The sequence below is a fragment of the Aquarana catesbeiana genome, linkage group LG09 (assembly GCF_042186555.1).
Source record: "Aquarana catesbeiana isolate 2022-GZ linkage group LG09, ASM4218655v1, whole genome shotgun sequence".
Taxonomy (NCBI): domain Eukaryota; kingdom Metazoa; phylum Chordata; class Amphibia; order Anura; family Ranidae; genus Aquarana; species Aquarana catesbeiana.
Genome location: NC_133332.1, coordinates 87,779,132 through 87,799,194, shown reverse-complemented (window position 1 = coordinate 87,799,194; position 20,063 = coordinate 87,779,132). Strand labels below are relative to the sequence as shown.

General features: G+C 46.0%; 1 protein-coding gene across 1 annotated transcript in view; it reads right to left on the bottom strand.

Annotated features, from left to right (window-relative positions):
- ATAT1 (alpha tubulin acetyltransferase 1) overlaps positions 1 to 20,063 on the bottom strand; it is a gene marked incomplete in the record, with an annotated part of 96,162 nt that overhangs the window by 49,404 nt on the left and 26,695 nt on the right. Inside the window, 1 exon segment of the mRNA XM_073598909.1 lies at positions 15,634 to 15,874. Coding sequence (XP_073455010.1) covers positions 15,634 to 15,728 — 95 coding nt within the window.

Below are 20,063 nucleotides of genomic sequence, written 5' to 3'. Positions count from 1 at the left end.
GAGAGAGAGAAGAGACCCGGCAAAGGGAGAAGACAGCAGAGAGAGAGAGAGAAGAGACCCGGCAAAGGGAGAAGACAGCAGACAGAGAGAGAGAGGAGACCCGGCAAAGGGAGAAGACAGCAGAGAGAGAGAGAGAGAGAGAGAGAAGAGACCCGGCAAAGGGAGAAGACAGCAGAGAGAGGGAGAAGAGACCCGGCAAAGGGAGAAGACAGCGGAGAGAGGGGAGACCCGGCAGAAGTAGAAGACAGCAGAGAGAGAGGAGACCCAGCAGAAGTAGAAAACAGCAGAGAGAGAGGAGACCCAGCAGAAGTAGAAGACAGCAGAGAGAGAGGAGACCCGGCAGAGGGAGAAGACAGAGGAGAGAGGAGAACCGGCAGAGGGAGAAGACAGAGGAGAGAGGAGAACCGGCAGAGGGAGAAGACAGAGGAGAGAGGAGAACCGGCAGCGGAGGGAGAAGAACCGGAGGAAGATGTCATCAGCGGAGGGAGAAGAGCCGGGAGGACGAAGACATCACCGGAGGGAGAAGAAATCGGAAGGAGAAGAGACGCCGGAGTTGCTTTAATAAATTACTTTGTCAAAAACCTGTGTGCGGTTTTTATTTTTGACACTTTTTTGGGGGTTTTTTTTGGGTGAATGGGTAGGGGTATGATGTAACCACCATATTCTCTTCCAGATTCCGATCAGACCCCGACAACCATCGGCCAGGGTTGTCGGGAAGAGACCCTTGTCCTCATCAACATGAGGATAAGGTGCTTTGGGGTGGGGGGCGCAGGGCCACCCCGCCTCAAAGCACTCACCTCACCATGTTGAGGGCATGTGGCCTGGTATGGTTCATGGGGGGGGCGCTCATCCCCACACCCTTTCCTGACCCGTTTTTCGGGCGTGGGGTTCCCGAAGGGTCTGGTATGCACTTGGAGGGGGGACTCTATGCCTTTTTTTTTTCTATTTGATGTGAAGTTTCCCTTTTCGATCCTCAGAGCACAAGTCACATGCCAAAGTCGGACCAGTTAAGACGATGATCTGACTTCAATGATATTCAATGGGCTGAAGTAGGATCAAAGTCGGACCAAAGTAGTGCAGGAACCTTTTTCAAAGTCGGACCGACTTGTGTAGGACCAGTTACGACGACTCTCATAGGGAACCATTTATTTATACACATCATGCGACATGAGCTCCCAATGTCGGAGCGTTTGTCCTACCAGTGTGAAGCAAGCCTAAGGCTGGGTTCACACTGGTCCGACAAACGCTCCGACATTGGGAGCTCATGTCGCATGACGTGTGAAATTTAATGTTTCCCCATGGGAGCCGTCCTAACTGGTCAGTCACAAGTCGTTCCGACTTTAGAAATGCTCCCTGTACTACTACTTTGGTCCGACTTTGATACTACTTCAGCCCATTGACTATCATTGAAGTCGGATCAAAGTCGGATCGCCGTCTCGCATGATCCGACTTCGGCATGCGACTTGTGCTCAGATGATCTTGAGGGGGAACTCCGCGCCAAATTTTAAATAAAAAAAACGGAGTGGGTTCCCCCTCCAGGAGCATACCAGGCCCTTGGGTCTGGTATGGACCTTAAGGGGAGCCCCCTACGCCGAATCAACGGCGTGGGGGTCCCCCCCAAATCCATACCAGACCCTTATCCGAGCCCGCAGCCCGGCCGATCAGGAATGGGGGTGGGGACGAGCGCCCCCCCCCCTGAACCATACCAGGCTGCATGCCCTCAACATGGGGGGTGGGTGCTTTCGGCGTAGGGGGGTTCCCCTTAAGGTCCATACCAGACCCAAGGGCCTGGTATGCTCTTGGAGGGGGAACCCACGCCGGTTTTTTATTTAAAATTTGGCGCGGAGTTCCCCATAAAGATTCATACCAAACACAGTGCCGGGCATTGGCGGGGATCCAAATCGGATCCCCGTTCATTGAAAGTCGGACACATGCCGGCTTCATGTCGCAGGGCAAAGTGGGATCCAAAGTAGGACGGCTGTCGTGTCGCACCAGTGTGAACCCAGCCTAAAAGAAAAAGCTAAAAACGTATCAGTCCAGTGGCTCTCCCACCAGCTGCTAGGTCACTACTAGTGACATAGCAGTAAGAAGTGCAGGGCACAGTGGGGTAAATCTGACACACCTGAAAGTCATTACAGCATCACCTGTAGCATTGGAAGAGAGAGAACTTTTGACTTGCAACCAACGGAAAAGAAAATATTCAGCTTCTTCTTTTAAAGTGTGCTTTGGCCTAACATTTCTAATTATAGCAATAAATTTGCTATTAGCTTGAGTTGCTTTAAAATGTGTTGCCATTTTTGCAGTCGAGTTTGAGAAAAACCCCTCCATATGTTTGCTCTGTGTTCCCATAGCATACCTAACAAAATATATATATATCTCCTTGGAGATATTTATGAGTTGAAGGCCTCCCGGTAGTGTTTATCGTGACTGCGTCATTATGGCAGATACATCCGACACTTTACACCATTTTGGGACCATTGTCATTTATACAGCGATCAGTGCTATTAAAATGCACTGATTACTGTGTAAATGACACTGGCAGGGAAGGGGTTAAACACTAGGGGGCGATCAAGGGGTTAGGTGTGTCCTAGGCAGTGATTCTAACTGTAGGGGGGATGGGCTACCACTGACATGACAGCGATCACTGCTTCCGATGACAGGGAGCAGTAGATCTCTGTCATGTCACTAGGCAGAACGGGAAATGGCTTGTTTACATAGGCATCTCCCCGTTCTGCGGCTCTGTGACACGATCGCCGGGACACCGAGTCCACGGGACCCACGGTCCCACTGTACGCGCGCACCCGCTAGCCCTGCCAATTAAAGGGGGCGTACAGGTACGCCCATTTGCCCACCGCTGCCATTGTGCCGACATATCAGCGTGCAGCGGTCGGCAAGTGGTTAAAGCAGGGGTCTCAAACTGGCGGCGCTCCAGCTGTTGCAAAACTACAAGTCCCATCATGCCTCTGTCTGTGGGAGTCATGCTTGTAACTCTCAGCTTTGCAATGCCTCATGGGACTTGTAGTTTTGCAACAGCTGGAGGGCCGCCAGTTTGAGACCCCCTGCTTTAAAGAGTAAGTTCAACTTTTAACAAAAAATAATAAATGCACATTTTTTGCAGGTAAAAAAAATGTGATCAGCAGATACGCTGATGCCATTCAGGACTCCTGCAGACTTTCAGTGTAATCCATCTGCCCGTACATTCTACAGGCAGGCAGTTTTACACTGATAGTAAGAATCAAGGAACCGTTGTGCTGTTGCTGTGGAGTGCCATTGTAGTTCATTGAGAACTACAACCCGACAGCAGCAAAGGCTGTTGGTAGTTGTAATCCATTCATTCACAGAATATTGTGAATTAATGACTTGGCTGGGCGGGCGTAGTGTTTTTTTTAGATTGAGTCAGCGAGCCGGGAGGAGAAGATGCCCGCTTGCTGCCATAAAAATGGGGGATCGGGGGGTGCAGGCGCTGGTACATTTGTAACATATTACACCCTGGGTATCGGAGTATGGGTGTAATAGGTTACAAAAAGGTTAACTTATCCTTAATCCTTTGTTAGGGCAATCTGTGGTCAAATCTAGTTTATAACTTATAAGGAGATCTGCCAGCGCAGTACAGACAGGGTTAATTATCGTACACATTAACCCCCTTGCATTCCACCAGACCATTCACTTCAAGAGTAACACAGAAACAAGTAAATAGCTAAGCAAAACATTTTTTATATTTTTTTTTTCATTACGCTATGTGAACAACAGTGTTAATTTTGGTAGCAAATTTCGATTTAGTTTTAGTCTTAGTCTTAGGACTAAAATGGCATTTTAGTTTTAGTCCCATTTTAGTCTTCCGTAATTGTTTTAGCTTTAGTCGTATTTAGTCAACTAAATCTCCAGTACATTTTAGTCGTCTGAAATTGAATGGGTGTAATTAAATTGCAATGTATTAGTTAACATTTCTCTACAATTTCCAAACTCATTATATACTGCTAGAGTGAAAAATCTCATATGTTATTATTTAAGGTATTGGAGGTATGAAAATGCACTAAAGGCCAGTGTTAATTTTGAAGTCAAATTTCAATTTAGTTTTAGTCTTATGCCACGTACACACGACCGTTTTTTCTGTCGGAATGAACTCTGAAGATCTTTCTGAAGGAGTTCTGACGGAGTTCCGCTGAAACTGTCTTGCGTACATACGATCACACCAAAGTTCGACCGTCTAGAACATGGTGATGTACAACACGTATGACGGGACTAGAAAAAGGAAGTTCAATAGCCAGTAGCCAATAGCTGCCGTCTCGTACTTGCTTCAGAGCATGTGTCGTTTTTGGTCCATCGAAACAGCATACAGATGAGCGATTTTCCCGATAGGAACTGATACCGTCGGAATGATTTGAAACATGTTCTACTTCTAGGTCCATCAGAGTTTTCGAAAAAAAAAACAGTCCGATGAGGCATACACACGATCGGAATGTCCGCTTAAAAGATTCCGTCGGACTTTTCCTGCCGAAAAGTCCGACCAAGTGTACGCGGCAGGCATTAGTCTTTTGACTAAAATGCCATTTTAGTTTTAGTCGTATTTTAGTCATCTCAATTGTTTTAGTTTTAGTCGTATTTTAGTTGACTAAAATAGTATTCATTTAGTCGACTAAAATGTTTTAGTCATTTTAGTCGACAAAATTAACACTGGTGAACAAGAACATGTGACAAAGTATGTTCTAATCCTAGATTAGAAATACAATTTAAAAGAGAACTGTACGGCCCTGACATTTGTTCACCAATGGGAAAAGGACTTAGGGACTCAGTTTTCACCACGACAGGTGGGAAAAATCCTAATTTTGGCACACAAGTCCTCCACTGCGAACCAATACCAGGTAATCGGGTACAAAATCGTATCCCAATGGTATAGAGTTCCCTATATACTTCACAAGATGGATGGAGCCTCTCCTGATAAGTGCTGGCGTTGTAATGTGGACGTTGGTACGATTCTCCACATTTTTTGGTCCTGCCCTGTACTGGGATCTTTCTGGAAAGAGGTAACAACAACTATCAAAAACTTGACCACAGTGGAATTGAAAGGTAACCCGGCCGCATGTCTCCTACACCTGACAGAGAGACCCATTCGGAAATATAAAAAGACACTTAAGATGCAACTCCTCAATGCAGCAAGGGCATGTATCCCTGCGTTGTGGAGGCAACCTCAACCACCAACCAGGGTCCTGTGGTAGTCCAAAGTCAATTGTATTCTCCGAATGGAGGAACTGACAGCTACCCTCCATAATACGGAAGAACAATTCCGAAAAAAGTGGAGGCCCTGGAGACATTTCACATACACAGATGTGTACCTGCAGGAGGTGCATGACTCCAAAGCGGGAGTGTGGGAGTACGATACCTTTTTTTTTTTTTTTTTTTTTTTTAACCCCCCCCTCCCTCCTCCTCCTTTTTCTCTTGTTAAAGCTATGTTTCTGCACCTCAGCCATTGTTATGGCTGCTATACAATCATAGTGAACGTTAGGCCCCTTTCACACTGGGGCGCTTTACCGTTGGTATTGGGCCGCTAGCGGGGCGGTTTAACCCCCCTGCTAGCGGCCGAGAAGGGGTTAAAACCGCAGCAAAGCGCCTCTGCAGAGGCACTTTCCCGGCGGTATAGCCACGCGCCTCTGCAAAGGCGCTTTGCCGGCGGTATAGCTGCGCCGTCCCATTGATTTCAATGGGCAGGAGCGGTGAAGGAGCGGTATACACTCCGCTCCTTAGGTGCTCAGAAGATGCTGCTGCCAGGACTTTTTTTCCCGTCCTGCTAGCGCACCGCTCCAGTGTGAAAACCCTTGGGGCTTTCACACTGGAATTAAAGCAGCGGCACTTTTGGGTCGGTTTGCAGGCGCTATTATTAGCGCAATAGCGCCTGCAAACCGCCCCAGTGTGAAAGGACCCTAAGAAATGTAAGGATTTTTCAGTCTTTGTTAGTTAACGTGATAGTATTAGATTCACTCACTTAATTGCTGAACCTTCAATGTTTGGTTAGCATGGTAAATGTTCTTAGGGGCACGTTAGGCCTCCTGGTGTCAATGTTTATAAATGCTACCGTATAGGCAAAGTAATGCCCCGTACACACGATCCGAAAATCGTACGGAAAATGCCGCATTCAAATCGATTGTACGATAATCTGATCATTAGTACAGAGCTTTCGAGAGCCGATCAGGACAGTTCATCCGATATTATTCTATCGGTCATGCACGGAAATTTTTTACGTACGATGCCAGATCGTACGATTTTCGTTTAATCAGTACAGCTATCATTCGAAAATACAATACAAATGCATTGCAACACATGACATCATTTCCGAATTTTTATTCTGTCGTACGGGAATTTTCAGGACTTTAGTAAACTCATCAGATTCGACGCGAGATTAGCATGCAAACAAAAACGGACGATCATTCATCCGATAATCGGATCGTGTGTACGGGGCTTAATTCTTAAATGTCAACAATTGTTCTTTCAAGTCTTGTTTTGTTTTCGGCTTCTCAGAATATGCCGACTAAATGTATCTATGTATACAAAATGTCGTTACTTGCTGTATTTAAAGGAACTTTGCCATAAATAATAAAGGAATTTAAAAAAAAAAAAAAAAAAAAAAAAAAACACCGTCCGTAACCCACCCTCTCCAGTCCCCCTGAGTTAATCTACACTAAAACTCCCTATGTCAGCTACTTAAATCCCACGGTCTGATGTTTAGAGCTTCTTCAGAAAAAATCCCCTTTAGTGCTGGCCATGCCTACACTGCAAGTCCTCATAGACTTGTATAGGGCCTCCTCCTGAGACAAGACATGCTCAGCAGATGGCCTTATGCAACTCTGTGTAAGAGGATTTTGGTTAGAGAGGCAAGAGTCGGCTGAGCCACAAATGTCGGTTTTTGCACTGTAGCTATGAATTCCCTCTACGCCATGGAATGTACTCAGCTCCAGGGAAGATTTCTATACTCACCAAGCTCACCCTATGACACATGTATTTTTGCTTGACAGGTGTTGCTTGTATTAGAAAGTATACTGTTCTCTTTGTATTGCTACCTTTATGTGAAATCTCTGGTGTTCCTGCCAGTCCATCTGCTTTCCTAATAAAAACTGACCACACTAAGCAGGAGAACACACCGTGGTCAGTTCTCTAGCTATGCTGGGAACGCAGTGTGCTCTCCTCCAATAATCAGACTTGTCCTGACACGTCCCCCCCGCTGCACAGCCATTCACTGGGAAGCTCAGTGTGCTGCTGCTTCTCCTCCCCCCAGACCTTACACTGATGACTTATTTTTTTAAGTATTTATAATGTATTTTTATATCTATACAAAAAATGTTTTCAAAAATGTCTTCCATTTCTATTTTAACTACTTCCCACCTCGCCTATAGCAGAATGATGGCCAGGAAGTGGTTCTGTTATCCTGACTGGGTGTCATATGATGTCCAGCAGTATAAGCATCAGTGCATCAGTGCCACCCATCAGTGCCACCTATAAGTGCCCATCAGTACTGTCTCATCAGTGCCACCCATCAGTGCCGTCCCATCAGTGCCGTCCCATCAGTGCTGTCCCATCAGTGCTGTCCCATCAGTGCCTGTTGGTGCAGCCTCATCAGTGAAGGAGAAAACTTACTTAATTAAAACAATTTTCATTCTTTTTTATTTGTAGCGCAAAAAATAAAAACCCCAGAGGTGTTCAAATACCACCAAATGAAAGCTCTATTTGTGGGGGGAAAAAAATGATAAAAATTTTGTTTGGGTACAACATCGCATGACCGCGCAATTGTCATACAAAATATGAGAGCGCTGAAAATTGTTCTGGGCAGGAAGGTATATAAGTGCCCTGTATTGAAGTGGTTAAACAGAATGGGTTGTTTTAGAGCCCTTGCACACTGGGGCGGTTTGCAGGCGCTATTGCGCTAAAAATTGCGCCTGCAAACCGCCCCGAAAGTGCCGCTACTTTCATTCCAGTGTGCAAGCCCCGAGGGCTTGCACACTGGAGCGATGCACTGGCAGGACGGTAAAAAAAGTCCTGCTAGCAGCATCTTCGGAGCGGTGAAGGAGCGGTGTGTATACCGCTCCTTTACCGCTCCTGCCCATTGAAATCAATGGGACGGCGCGGCTATACCGCCGGCAAAGCGCCTCTGCAGAGGTGTTTTGCGGTGATATTTAACCCTTTCTCGGCCGCTAGCGGGCGGTAAAACCGCCCCGCTAGCGGCCGCATACCGACGGTAAAACGCCGCTAATAATAGCGGCGTTTTACCGCCGACGCCGCCCCCCACCCCAGTGTGCAAGGGCTCTTACAACGCGATTGTTTACAATCACTTTAATAGGGAAAGATCACGAGGATAAGGATTTTTATTTTAACCATGTGACTAATTCTGAAATCTCATTGGATTTCAGATAAAACAACTCACTTTTTTCTATTATAAAAGGACCTTGTGCTAGTTTATTAGCTTTGGGACCAGTACCTTTGCATGCTTGCCCTCTATAGCTGGCTATACGCTGCTTAATTTATAATTTGAGCCATGGGTGGCCCTGCCAATACCACACTCCTCAACAAACTTCAATTTAGAAATAAAAAGCACCAGGTTAAAAAAAAAAATAAAAATCATCTGAACAGTGACTGCAGACAGTCAGCTGCTTAGCCTGGATTGGGGAATGTATGGATTTCTGGCGTTCAGCCCAGCTCACATGGGTCTCGATCGCCAGCTCCTGTCATGACAGCGCTCAGGCAGGGATGATGTCGCGCATGCACGGGAGTTCAGATTCGACATTGCCAAATTAGTACAAGGAGCAACGTATGTGTGGCTCACCGTACAGGGGCGGACAGGCCGGTAAGTAGCTTTAATACAGAAGAGACAAAGCATGCCTCTTCTGCATTAAAAATCCTGCCTGTCCGCCAATTTTAATTCCTTAGCATAAAGCATCCAATTTGACTGACAGCTGTGTTAATCGAATAAAGGGCTGGAAGAGAAAGTACATATATTTTCTTCACGAGGGTAATCATTCAAGACATCCTCTGTCCCTAGAGGGGAAAGGAAGGTGTATAGAAACTTTGAACTGCTTCTAGTTAGCATGCACCGTGTACTTGTCTTGTAAGGCATTTTTTATATAGTTCCATTGGTCCATCGTGGACCAATGTAACTACGCATATACTATACCTCTAGGATACTATACTATAGACATATACTATACCTGTAGGATCCCCCTCATCTCTCTACCTCGTCCAATCAGAGAACTTTTGCACTCATAGAGAAAATAAAAAGCATTCTCTGAATAACACCCGTGCCATGGTAAACTCTACTAGGTGAATGTTCAGGCCTCATCTGATGCCAGTTTCGGTCCTTCAGCTCTTTCAGCTGCAGCAGCCAACCTGTGTTTAGAATGTAGCAGGGCAGCCACATTGCACAGGGCACAAAAGCAAGTAAAGATCACTGGAACAGTGGTGTTTACTACAGTGACTTCCAGCTTCTAGAGGGATCCCACAGCTGGACCAATGTAGTTATGTAAAAAATGCAATACCTGGAATTCTTTGTTAAAGTGGAACTTTACCCATAACAACTTGATAAAAAATAATGTTCTTTAGCAAGGTACATACATTCCACATTAAAGTGATTGTTATTTTTAATTATTAAAACCCAAACTTTACAAACATGTTATACTTACCTGCTCTGTTGCAGTGGAATTGCACAGAGCAGCCCAGATCCTCCTCTTCTCGGGTCCCTCTTCGGCTCTCCTAGCCCCTCCCTCCTGTTGGGTGCCCCCACAGCAAGCAGCTTGCTATGGGGGCACCTGAGCCGAGTCACAGCTCCCTGTGTCCATTCAGACACACCGCTGCGGCCCATCCCCACCCTCTTTCTATTTTCATTGGCTAACTGACTTTGATTGACAGCAGTGGGAGCCAATGGTGCGGCGCTTCTGTCTCAGCCAATAAGGAGGGGAGTCCCTAACGGCCGAGACATTCCTACAACATGTTTGGAGCTAGAGGGACCTCAGGTAAGTATTAGGGGGGCTGCTGCACACAGACTTTTTATCTTAATGCATCAAGATAAAAAAAACCTTCTGACTTTACAATCACTTTTATAATTATGCTACCAAAAATTAGTGTGTGATGTAAATTGCTTCCAGCATTTCTTCTGTTTCTTCTTGGCGGAGGCTGCCATTTTGCTGAAGCCCAGAGCCCCTGAACAGCAGTAAATCATAAAGCAGAACTAAACCCATCAATTTAATGGTTTCAAAAAAGTTACATTCTTGGAATGCTGGGATTGCCAATGGTCACATTTGCTTGTGTCCCCAACCAAGCTGACAAACCATCAGCAGACTGGCCTCTACAGCAGATCGGCCTCTACAAACTCGACAGTGCCTAAAAGAGAGCAACTGAGCATGTGCAAATCAGGGTGAGACAGTGTATTTACTGGATTATAAACAATATAGACACTTATGTTTAATGTTTAATGTTTTACATAGCTATACCTGCAAAATGGCCCAGCCTGAAGTAATCTAGCAGAACTTAAATTTCCTGACTAAAGTTCCACCTAACATTCAGACCCCGTTCACACTGGGGCCGCCCATGCCTTAGCGGTAAAACGCCGTTCATTTTAGCAGTGCTTTACCGCTATTTTAGTGGCGCCTTTTGGCCGCTAGCGGGGTGCTTTTAACCCCAAAAAACGTGTTGCGGCGCATCCGAATCGCTTTTTAGGCGCTTTGGAAGCCCTGCTGATTAATTTCAATGGGCAGGGGCGTTTTGGGAGCGCATTGTATACAGCGCTCCCAAACCTTTCCAAAGATTTTGCTTGCAGGACTTTTTCTAACGTCTTGCAATCGCACCGCCCCAGTGTGAATGCACTCGGGCAGCATGGGAGCTAGTTTTCAGATGCTTTTTCTAGCGCCAAAATGCCTGAAAACTGCCTCGATGGGAAAGGGCCCTTATGCTCTGTACACACGATAGGATTTTCCAACAACAAATGTTGGATGTGAGTTTGTTATTGGAAAGTCCGACCGTGTGTATGCTCCATAGAACACAAAAGTCCACTCATGCTTGGAAACAAGCAGAAGAGCCACACTGCCTACTGAACTTCATTTTTCTCGGCTCATCGTACCTGTTGTACGTCACTGCGTTCTTGACGTTCGGAATTTACGACAACATTTGTGTGACCGTGTGTATGCAAGACAAGTCTGAGCCAACATCCTTCGGAAAAAAATCCACGGTTTTGTTGTCGGAAAATCCTATCGTGTGTACAGGGCATTAGAGTTCCTTTAAATAGAACATTGAAAAAAAAAAAAAAAAAAAAAAGATGTTTGATAGTAATCAAAATAAAAAAAAGTCCTAGAATTTCTCAAGGCCAGAACTGTGGTTTCTTACACCAGTGGTTCTCAACCGTGTCCTCAAGCACCCCCACCTGTGCAGGATAAAAGGAAAACCTGCAAACATGGCCTGTTAGGCGTACTTGAGGACAGGGTTGAGAACCACTGACTAAGGCTCGATTCACACGAATGCGTTTATTGATGCATTTTGCATTTTGCAGAAATGCAGGGAAATTTTTTAACATGGATTCCTATGGAACATGTTCACATCAATGCATTTTTGTGCCTCTGCGTTTTTGGAAAGGGTCAAGGACTTTTTTTTCATGCAAAATGCAGTGTTTTGCATGTAATAGAATTCAATGGACCCGCATACAAAACGCAAGTACTGCGTTTTTGCCGCGATTTGCGGGGTTTTTTTTAATTCCTTTTTTTACATTGTATATAGCTGGCTGCTAAGCAACCACATTGTAAAAAAAACCAAAAACCCGCCAAACGCAAATCGCGGCAAAAACGCATGTTCAAAAACGCAGAAAGCACGGCAAAAAGCACTGCTGAAACGCTCAAAAGCAACATGCATAGAGCCTTAGGCCCCATTCACACTAGCGCGTTTTTTGATGCATTTTGCATTTTGCAGAAATGCACGGGAATTTTTTAACATGGGTTCCTATGGAACATGTTCACATCAATGCTTTTTTGTATCTCTGCGTTTTTGGAAAGGGTCGGGGACTTTTTTTCATGCAAAAAGCAGCGTTTTGCATGTAATGGTTTTCAATGGACAAGCATCAAAAACGCAAGTGCACCGTTTTTGCAGCGTTTTTGATGCGTTTTTGGTGCGTTTTTGCCGTTTTTTTTATTTTTTTTTTTTTGTAATTTTTTTGTAAGACTGTAAAAAAAAATGAAAAAAAAAAAAAAAACGCAAAACGCAAATCGCGGCAAAAACGCGGCAAAAACGCTACACAAACGCTGCTCAAAAACGTGGCAAGCATGAAAAAAAACCCTCCAAAAACGCTCAAAAGCAACATGCATAGGTGTGAATCGAGCCTTACACAATGCACACTAAACAGACAAAAGTATCCAAGTAGCTTTCATCCAGTCTATCAAATCAATGTTCTCAATCTTTCGATGCAAGTTCAGCCAGAACTCTCCACGCTAAATAATGACTTGTATTCATGGCGCTCAGACTTCCAGCCTGGAGCTTAACTGAATAGTTGGAGATAAAATAATCTGAGCTTTGTCCATTGTATAGACTGGGCACACGCTCAGGAGAGCACAGCATTTTAAAGGACCAGAAAACAAACAGGAAAGCTAGAGTACATGCACAACTCAGCATTCATTTTATTGTCTTTTCGCTGCCACAGTCATATTTTCATTTTTTTACATACATGTTAAAAAAAAACACACAGTTTAGTTCTGAAGATTACTTAACACTTCCCATCATACATATATGGTTTTGGCAAGAACTTGAAGAAGTTAATAAATAGCAATTCAGTCCTCACTTGCACTGTAATTATGTGTTCCTCTTACAGACACATTAGAAAAAATAAGGGCAATAAATAAAAGTAATCAAAAAAAAAATTCACTAGGTTCACCTGGTGATGACCACGCCCCCACCTGGGACTGTGACCAACGTCACAGTCCCAGCATGACCAGGGACTGTGACATCATAAGGGGGCGGGGTCTCCGCCTATAGAAGTCACAAAGGAGCGCTCAGAGAGCAGTCCAGCCGGAGAGAGCGTTGTGTCAACATCTGGAGAAGAGGGAAGAAGTCCGGAAGTCCAGACCTCCGCTGGCAAAAGAGCGGCCTGAAGACAGCGGAGGAGCCGGCCGAAGAACTGGAACACCGGGAGAAGAGGCCAGAGGGAGCGGAGAAGAACCAACTGGACGCCGGGAGAAGAGGAACCGGAGGGACCCCCGAAGCCGGAGGAAGACCCCCCCGGAGCTGTTTAATAAATTATTTTAAAAACCTGTGTAGTGCGTTTTATTATTGACGCTTTTTCCCTAGGTGAATGTGTAGGGGTACCACGTACCCTATACTCATTCACATAGGGTGGGGGGCTGGGATCTGGGGGCCCTCTTATTATAGGGGGCTCCCGAATTCTGATAAGCCCCCCGCCCGCAGACCCCGACAACCAACGGCCAGGGTTGTCGGGAAGAGGCCCTTGTCCTCATCAACATGGGGACAAGGTGCTTTGGGGTGGGGGGGCCCCGCAGAGCGCACCCCTTCCCCAAAGCACCCACCCCCCATGTTGAGGGCATGCGGCCTGGTACGGTTCGGGGGGGGGGTGGCGCTCGCTCGTCCCCACCCCCTTTCCTGACCGGCCGGGCTGTGTGCTCGGATCGGAGTCTGGTATGGATCTTAGGGGGGACCCCACGCCGTTTTTTCGGGTTCCCTTTATAATCCATACCAGACCTAAGGGCCAGGTATGCCCCGCGCTGGCCGCAATAGTAAAATTTGTTTTTCCTATTGCAGCGAGTGCGAAATGCAATACCCTGCCATTGGACCAGCACACAGACGAGCGGGCTTTCTATCGGACCAGCACACGGACGAGCGGACTGTCCGCCAGAAACTGAGTCCGACGGAAAGATTTAAAACATGTTTCAAATCTAGGTCCGGCGGGCTTTTGGGGAAAAGTCCGCCGGCCCCTACACACGGTCGGATTGTCCGGCGGACTCTGGTCCGCCGGACCAAGTATGCTGGAAAGTCCGCTCGTGTGTACGCGGCATAAGCCTGGATGCAGTCAGCTTATATGGGTTTGGCCCCATACACACTCTAAGATTTTCTGCAGATTTTTGCGTTTAGATTTACCAAAACCATGTAGTGCAAGAGCCTGTCGACCAGGTATTTTCTCCCGGCAGGGGAGCGGAGAATTGCAAGAGAATCCGGCAGGCTGGTTAAACCCAAGTTATCTATCGATTAACTTGGTACATACAGCCTGCCCATTAACGGTGCGAATCTCAGACAGGTCCTGCTTTACCGGCCAAGATTGAGATTCAAACCATGTATGGTCGGCCTAAAACCCCATTCACACCTGCAAATGGGGCCGTTTGTGTGCAGAAGACTTAGCGGGGTCCCCTGCTATTAGCTGCGGTTGGGAAGCCCCACCTGTGCATGCCCATGCTGGCAAAACAAGGCCCGGCACTGAGAACGCATGTAATCACCCCGTGTGAACAAGGCCTTTAAGTGTTGCAGACGGCTGTGTGCCATGCACAGAGCACCACGTGTTAACATGCTCTGCAGTAATGTGTGTTTACCTCCATGTTACCATTAAATACCTACAAAGCCAGAAATTAATATAAAGTGCACTGAAGTGGAAAATTTCATTTTTAAAATGATTGTAAAGTCTCATGGTTTTTCACCTTAATGCACTCTACGCATTAAAGAGGTTGTAAACCTCCCTGAGACATTTGTGCCTATAGGTAAACCTAGAATAAGGCTTACCTATAGGTACTGTAAATATCTCCTAAACGTGCGCCGTTTAGGAGATATTTACCGTATACTGCACCGATTGGGTCATCGGCGCATGCGCGCCGATGCCCATGCGGCCGCCCGTGCCGTTTCTTCAGGTGAGTGTGCCGAGATGTCACGTGGCTGTGGCCAGTCACAGAGCCGGAGTCCGCTGCCCCAGAAGGAAGACGAGCGAAGATGGATGCGGCCTGCAGCGGGGATGACGCGTGCTTCGTTTGCAGGTAAGTGTCACATAATGTGCTAGTGTGTGATGCATACTAGCAAATTATGCCTTTACTTTGCAGGGAAGGGGGGGGGGGGGGGGGGACTTTTTTTTTTTGCAGGGTTTGTTTCCTCTTTAAAAAGTTAAAAAAATAACTTCTTTGCTGCCCCCAGAGCCCCCAATTTTTCTTACCTGAGCCCATCCCTTCGAGCAATGTGCACAAGCCCAGCCGCTGTCTGTCCCCATCGGAGCTGTCAATCAAATCCGGTGACAGAGGAGCGGGGGGGCAGAGCCAAGTGCCGCTGTCTGTGTCAATGGACGCAACAGCAGGACTTGGGACTGAGCCCACACGGGTGCCCCCATGGAATGCGGCTCTCCGTGGGGGCACCAGATGAAGGGGAGGAGCCCCGGTGGGCACCCCAGAATAAGAGGATATGGGGTGCTCTGTGCAAGACCCTTACACAGAGCAGGTAGGTATAAAATGTTTGTTGTTTTTAGAAAAAAAAAATAAAAAAATTATATATATATATATATATATATATATATATATATATATATATATATATATATATATATATATTTATATATATTTTTTTTTTAACCTTTACAACCCCTTTCACATCTCCGCTGGAACCACCTCCCTGCAGCCGCCCAGTTCTACCTACCTGGAGATGAGCGGTCGGCGCACAGGGATGAGACTGCTATCCAGCTTAGTGATGGGGTCCAAGAAGATCTTGTGTACGTCAAAATCAAACTCCATGTTGACCAAAGTGCGATAAAGTGTGCGCTAAAATGCGTTTACAATGGCATACGAGTTGACGCTCATAGGCGAATACGGTATTCATTCATTCACATCCCGTCACTGGCAGCATACGGCCCCTCACCTGCCCAGCTGTTCACACCTTTCTGGTACAGGAAGAAATAATAAACATTTTATATCTATAATCTGTGCAATATTTATATTCCTCCATAAATAGAAAACATGCAGCTAATGGGCCTTTTGTTGCACCAGTGAGTACTTACCTTTACTTATAGGTACCTAATAAATCACATGCTGTATAGAAAAGCCTGTACATTGCTCTCCTCACAATCCATCACACAGACATTGGGGTCTGTGCTTCACACTGACACGTAAATCCCGGCTGCGCGCCCCCGCCCGTCCTCCACTACAAAAGCGCGCCCCCGAGACAATAGAAACCGGCGCTGGACGGGAGACGAGAGCAGTGCGCGAGGCACGTGACCACCATCCCGTCCAATCGCCAGAAGAGCGTCCGCTTCCACCTAGCAACCGCTTCCCTAGCGACACAAGCACACACCCGGCGATTGGCTAGGAGCGGTGAGGGGGAGGGATTCGCCCAGCTGGAAGCTCGTGCCTGATACTTGCAGTAAGAGGCTTTTATTTGGCCACGCCTCTGACAGCACTGCTTAACTTATGTGATGATATCAGGCTAAGCAGCTCTCTAGCAACCGCGCAGGCCTTCCTCAACAACGGGTATGATGTTCCCCATACATAAGAATTCATTCACACTGATTTGAAGCAAGTTCCCTGAAACGTTTACACTTACTATGGGAATGGGGGGTGATAAAAACTCTGCGGTTGAGCTGCGTCTTTACCACCCCTCAACAGCGCCCCCTTTTACCGCCAAAGCAGCAGCCAGGGGTGCGCAATGCTTTACGGCTGTGGCAGGAATTACACCCCCTGTCGTGCTCAGCGGGTGGTACCGTAAATGGGGCACTTTTACAGGGCCTGCCAACTTGCCAAGCATTAACTTTCATTTTATTTATATGTTATATTTTATTTATAATTCAAGCCCCTGATCTTGCGAGATCTTGGCCGCAAATCTCACTTTTTACTACACATCACTGAGTATTTCATCCACTTCACTTCCATACCTCCCAATTTTCTGAGATGGGCATGAGGGACACCTATCAGCAAAAAGTATGCAGGCATAGGACACACCCCTTGCCACGCCCCCTTGACCACTTAAGCCCCGGACCATTTGGCTGCCCAAAGACCAGAGCACTTTTTGCGATTCCGCACTGCGTCGCTTTAACTGACAATTGCCAGAAGAGCATCCGCTTCCACCTAGCAACCGCTTCCCTAGCGACACAAGCACACACCCGGCGATTGGCTAGGAGCGGTGAGGGGGAGGGATTCGCCCAGCTGGAAGCTCGTGCCTGATACTTGCAGTAAGAGGCTTTTATTTGGCCACGCCTCTGACAGCACTGCTTAACTTATGTGGCTCCCAAACAAAATTGACGTCCTTTTTTTTTCCCACAAATAGAGCTTTCTTTTGGTGGTATTTGATCACCTCTGCGGTTTTTATTTTTTGAGCTATAAACAAAAAAATAGCGACAATTTTGAAAAAACTGCATTATTTTTTACTTTTTGCTATAATAAATATCCCCAAAAAATATATAAAAAAACATATATTTTTCCCTCAGTTTAAGCTGATACGTATTCTACATATTTTTGTTTAACCGGTTCAATACCGGGCATTTTCACCCCCTTCCTTCCCAGGCCAATTTTTAGTTTTCAGCGCTGTCTCATTTTAAACGACAATTGCGCGGTCGTGCGACGTTGCACCCAAAAAAAATTGAGGTCCTTTTTTCCCCCACAAATAGAGCTTTCTTTTGGTGGTATTTGATCACCTCTGCGGTTTTTATTTTTTGCGCTATAAACAAAAGAAGAGCAACAATTTTGAAAAAAACACAATATTTTTTACTTTTTGCTATAATAAATATCCCAATTTTTAAAAAAAAAAACAAATTTTTTCCTCAGTTTCGGCCGATACGTATTCTTCTACATATTTTTGGTAAAAAAAAAATCGCAATAAGCATATATTGGTTGGTTTGCGCAAAAGTTATAGCGTCTACAAAATACGGGATAGATTTATGGCATTTTTAAAAAAAAAATATTTTTTTATTTTTTTACTAGTAATAGCAGTGATCGCGATTTTTTTTCATGACTGCGACATTATGGCGGACACATCGGACACTTTTGACACATTTTTGGGACCATTCACATTTATACAGCGATCAATGCTATAAAATTGCATTGATTACTGTGTAAATGTGACAGGCAGTGAAGGGGTTAACCACTAGGGGGACACAAGGGGTTAATTATTTTACCTAGGGAATGATTCTAACTGTAGGGGGCGGGGACGTACAAGGGGAGGAGACCGATCAGTGTTCCGCTGTACTGGGAACACAGATCGCTCTCCTCACAACTGACAGGACGTGGATCTGTGTGTTTACACACACAGATCCACGATCCGGCCCGGGTTAACGGGCAATTGCGGGTGCCCGGCGGACATCGCGGCCACCGAGCACACGCACCGGGTCCCGAGCAACGCGCGCGCCCCCTAGGCGGCCGGGAACCCGAGGCCGTCATATGACGTCCACCCAGGATGGGAGATCCCATCTGTGGACGTCATATTACAATAGCCGGGTACTGAAGTGGTTAAAAAAATCACAATAAGCGACTGGCAGTGAAGGGGTTAACCACTAGGTGGCGCTGTAGGGGTTAAGTGTGTCCTAGGGAGTGATTCTAACTGTGGGGGGGGGATGGGCTATGTGTGACACGACACTGATCACCGTTCCCGATGACAGGGAACGGTGATCGGTGTCCTGTCACTAGGCAGAACGGGGAAATGCTTGTTTACATCAGCATCTCCCCGTTCTTCCTCTCCGTGAGACCATCGTGGGTATCCCCACGGACATCAAGACCCGCGATCACACTCACGGAGGTCGCAGCGGGCGCGTGGGCCACCGGTGGCGCGAGCGTGCTCGCAAACCGCTTCTTAAAGGGCAACATACAGGTACGTTAATCTGCCTGTACATGCCCTTCTGCCAACGTATATCGGCGTGAGCTGGTCGGCAAGGGGTTAAAGGAGAATTGTACAAAAAAACAAGATTGGTTAAACCCGTAAGTGCTTTTTTTACCACTACTATTCCTTTATATTGGCTTTCGGAATTTACAAATGCAGCAATTTAGAAGTCAGATGAAAGGTTTAGTGCTGGAAAACACTTTTTGATAGATAAAAAGTAGATTTTATATACATCTATATAGATCAGACCAAAATGAGGGACAAATGAGGAGGAATGAGGGACAGGGGGACATTGCTCCAAATCAGGGACAGTTGGGAGCTATGCCCTTCTCATTCCTGTGACACTTGTAACCAAAAGCATTTAAATAGCCAAAAAAAAAAAAATACACTCGGTTACAAGTGTCACCGAAATGTCCTGATATGCAGCCCTGGCTAAAAACATTGGCACTCCGGCCACATTTCTGTCACATAATGCACCACTTCTCCCAGAAAGTTGTTGCAACTACAAATGTTTAAGCATTCTCATGTTTATTTCTTTTGTTTGAATTGGTATGGACACAAAAAAGTGGAGAAACAAAAAGCCAAATCTGACACATTCCACACAAAACTCCAAAAAATGGACCGAACAAAATTATTGGCACCTTCTCAAAATTGAAATAAAAAAAAAAGAAATAATTGCATTCCAAGTTTGTGATGTGCCTGCAATTTGTAATTAAACTCGCCTGCCCTGTATCCATTAACAGGTGCTGACAATATAGAAATCACAACGGCAACCAGTTAAAATGGTGACAAATTGACTCAACCTTTCTGTTGTGTGTCTCTGTGTATCACACGGGGAGCATGGGAGAGAGAAAGAGCAGCAAAGAATGGTCTGAGGATTTGAGAATAAAAATTGTGGAAAAGCATGGACAATCTCAAGCAGGGGTCTCAAACTGGTGGCCCTCCAGCTGTTGCAAAACTACAAGTCTCATGAGGCATTGCAAGGCTGACATTTACAAGCATGACTCCCACAGGCAGAGGCATGATGGGACTTGTAGTTTCGCAACAGCTGGAGGGCCACCAGTTTGAGACCCCTCAAGGTTACAAGTCATCCCCAGATATCTTAACCACTTCAATCTTTTCACCCCCTTCCTGCCCAGGCCAATTTTCAGCTTTCAGCGCTGTAACATTTTGATTGACAATTGCGTGGTCATGCAACAGTGTACCCAAATGAAATTTTTATAATTTTTTTCACTACAAATAGAGCTTTCTTTTGGTGGTATTTG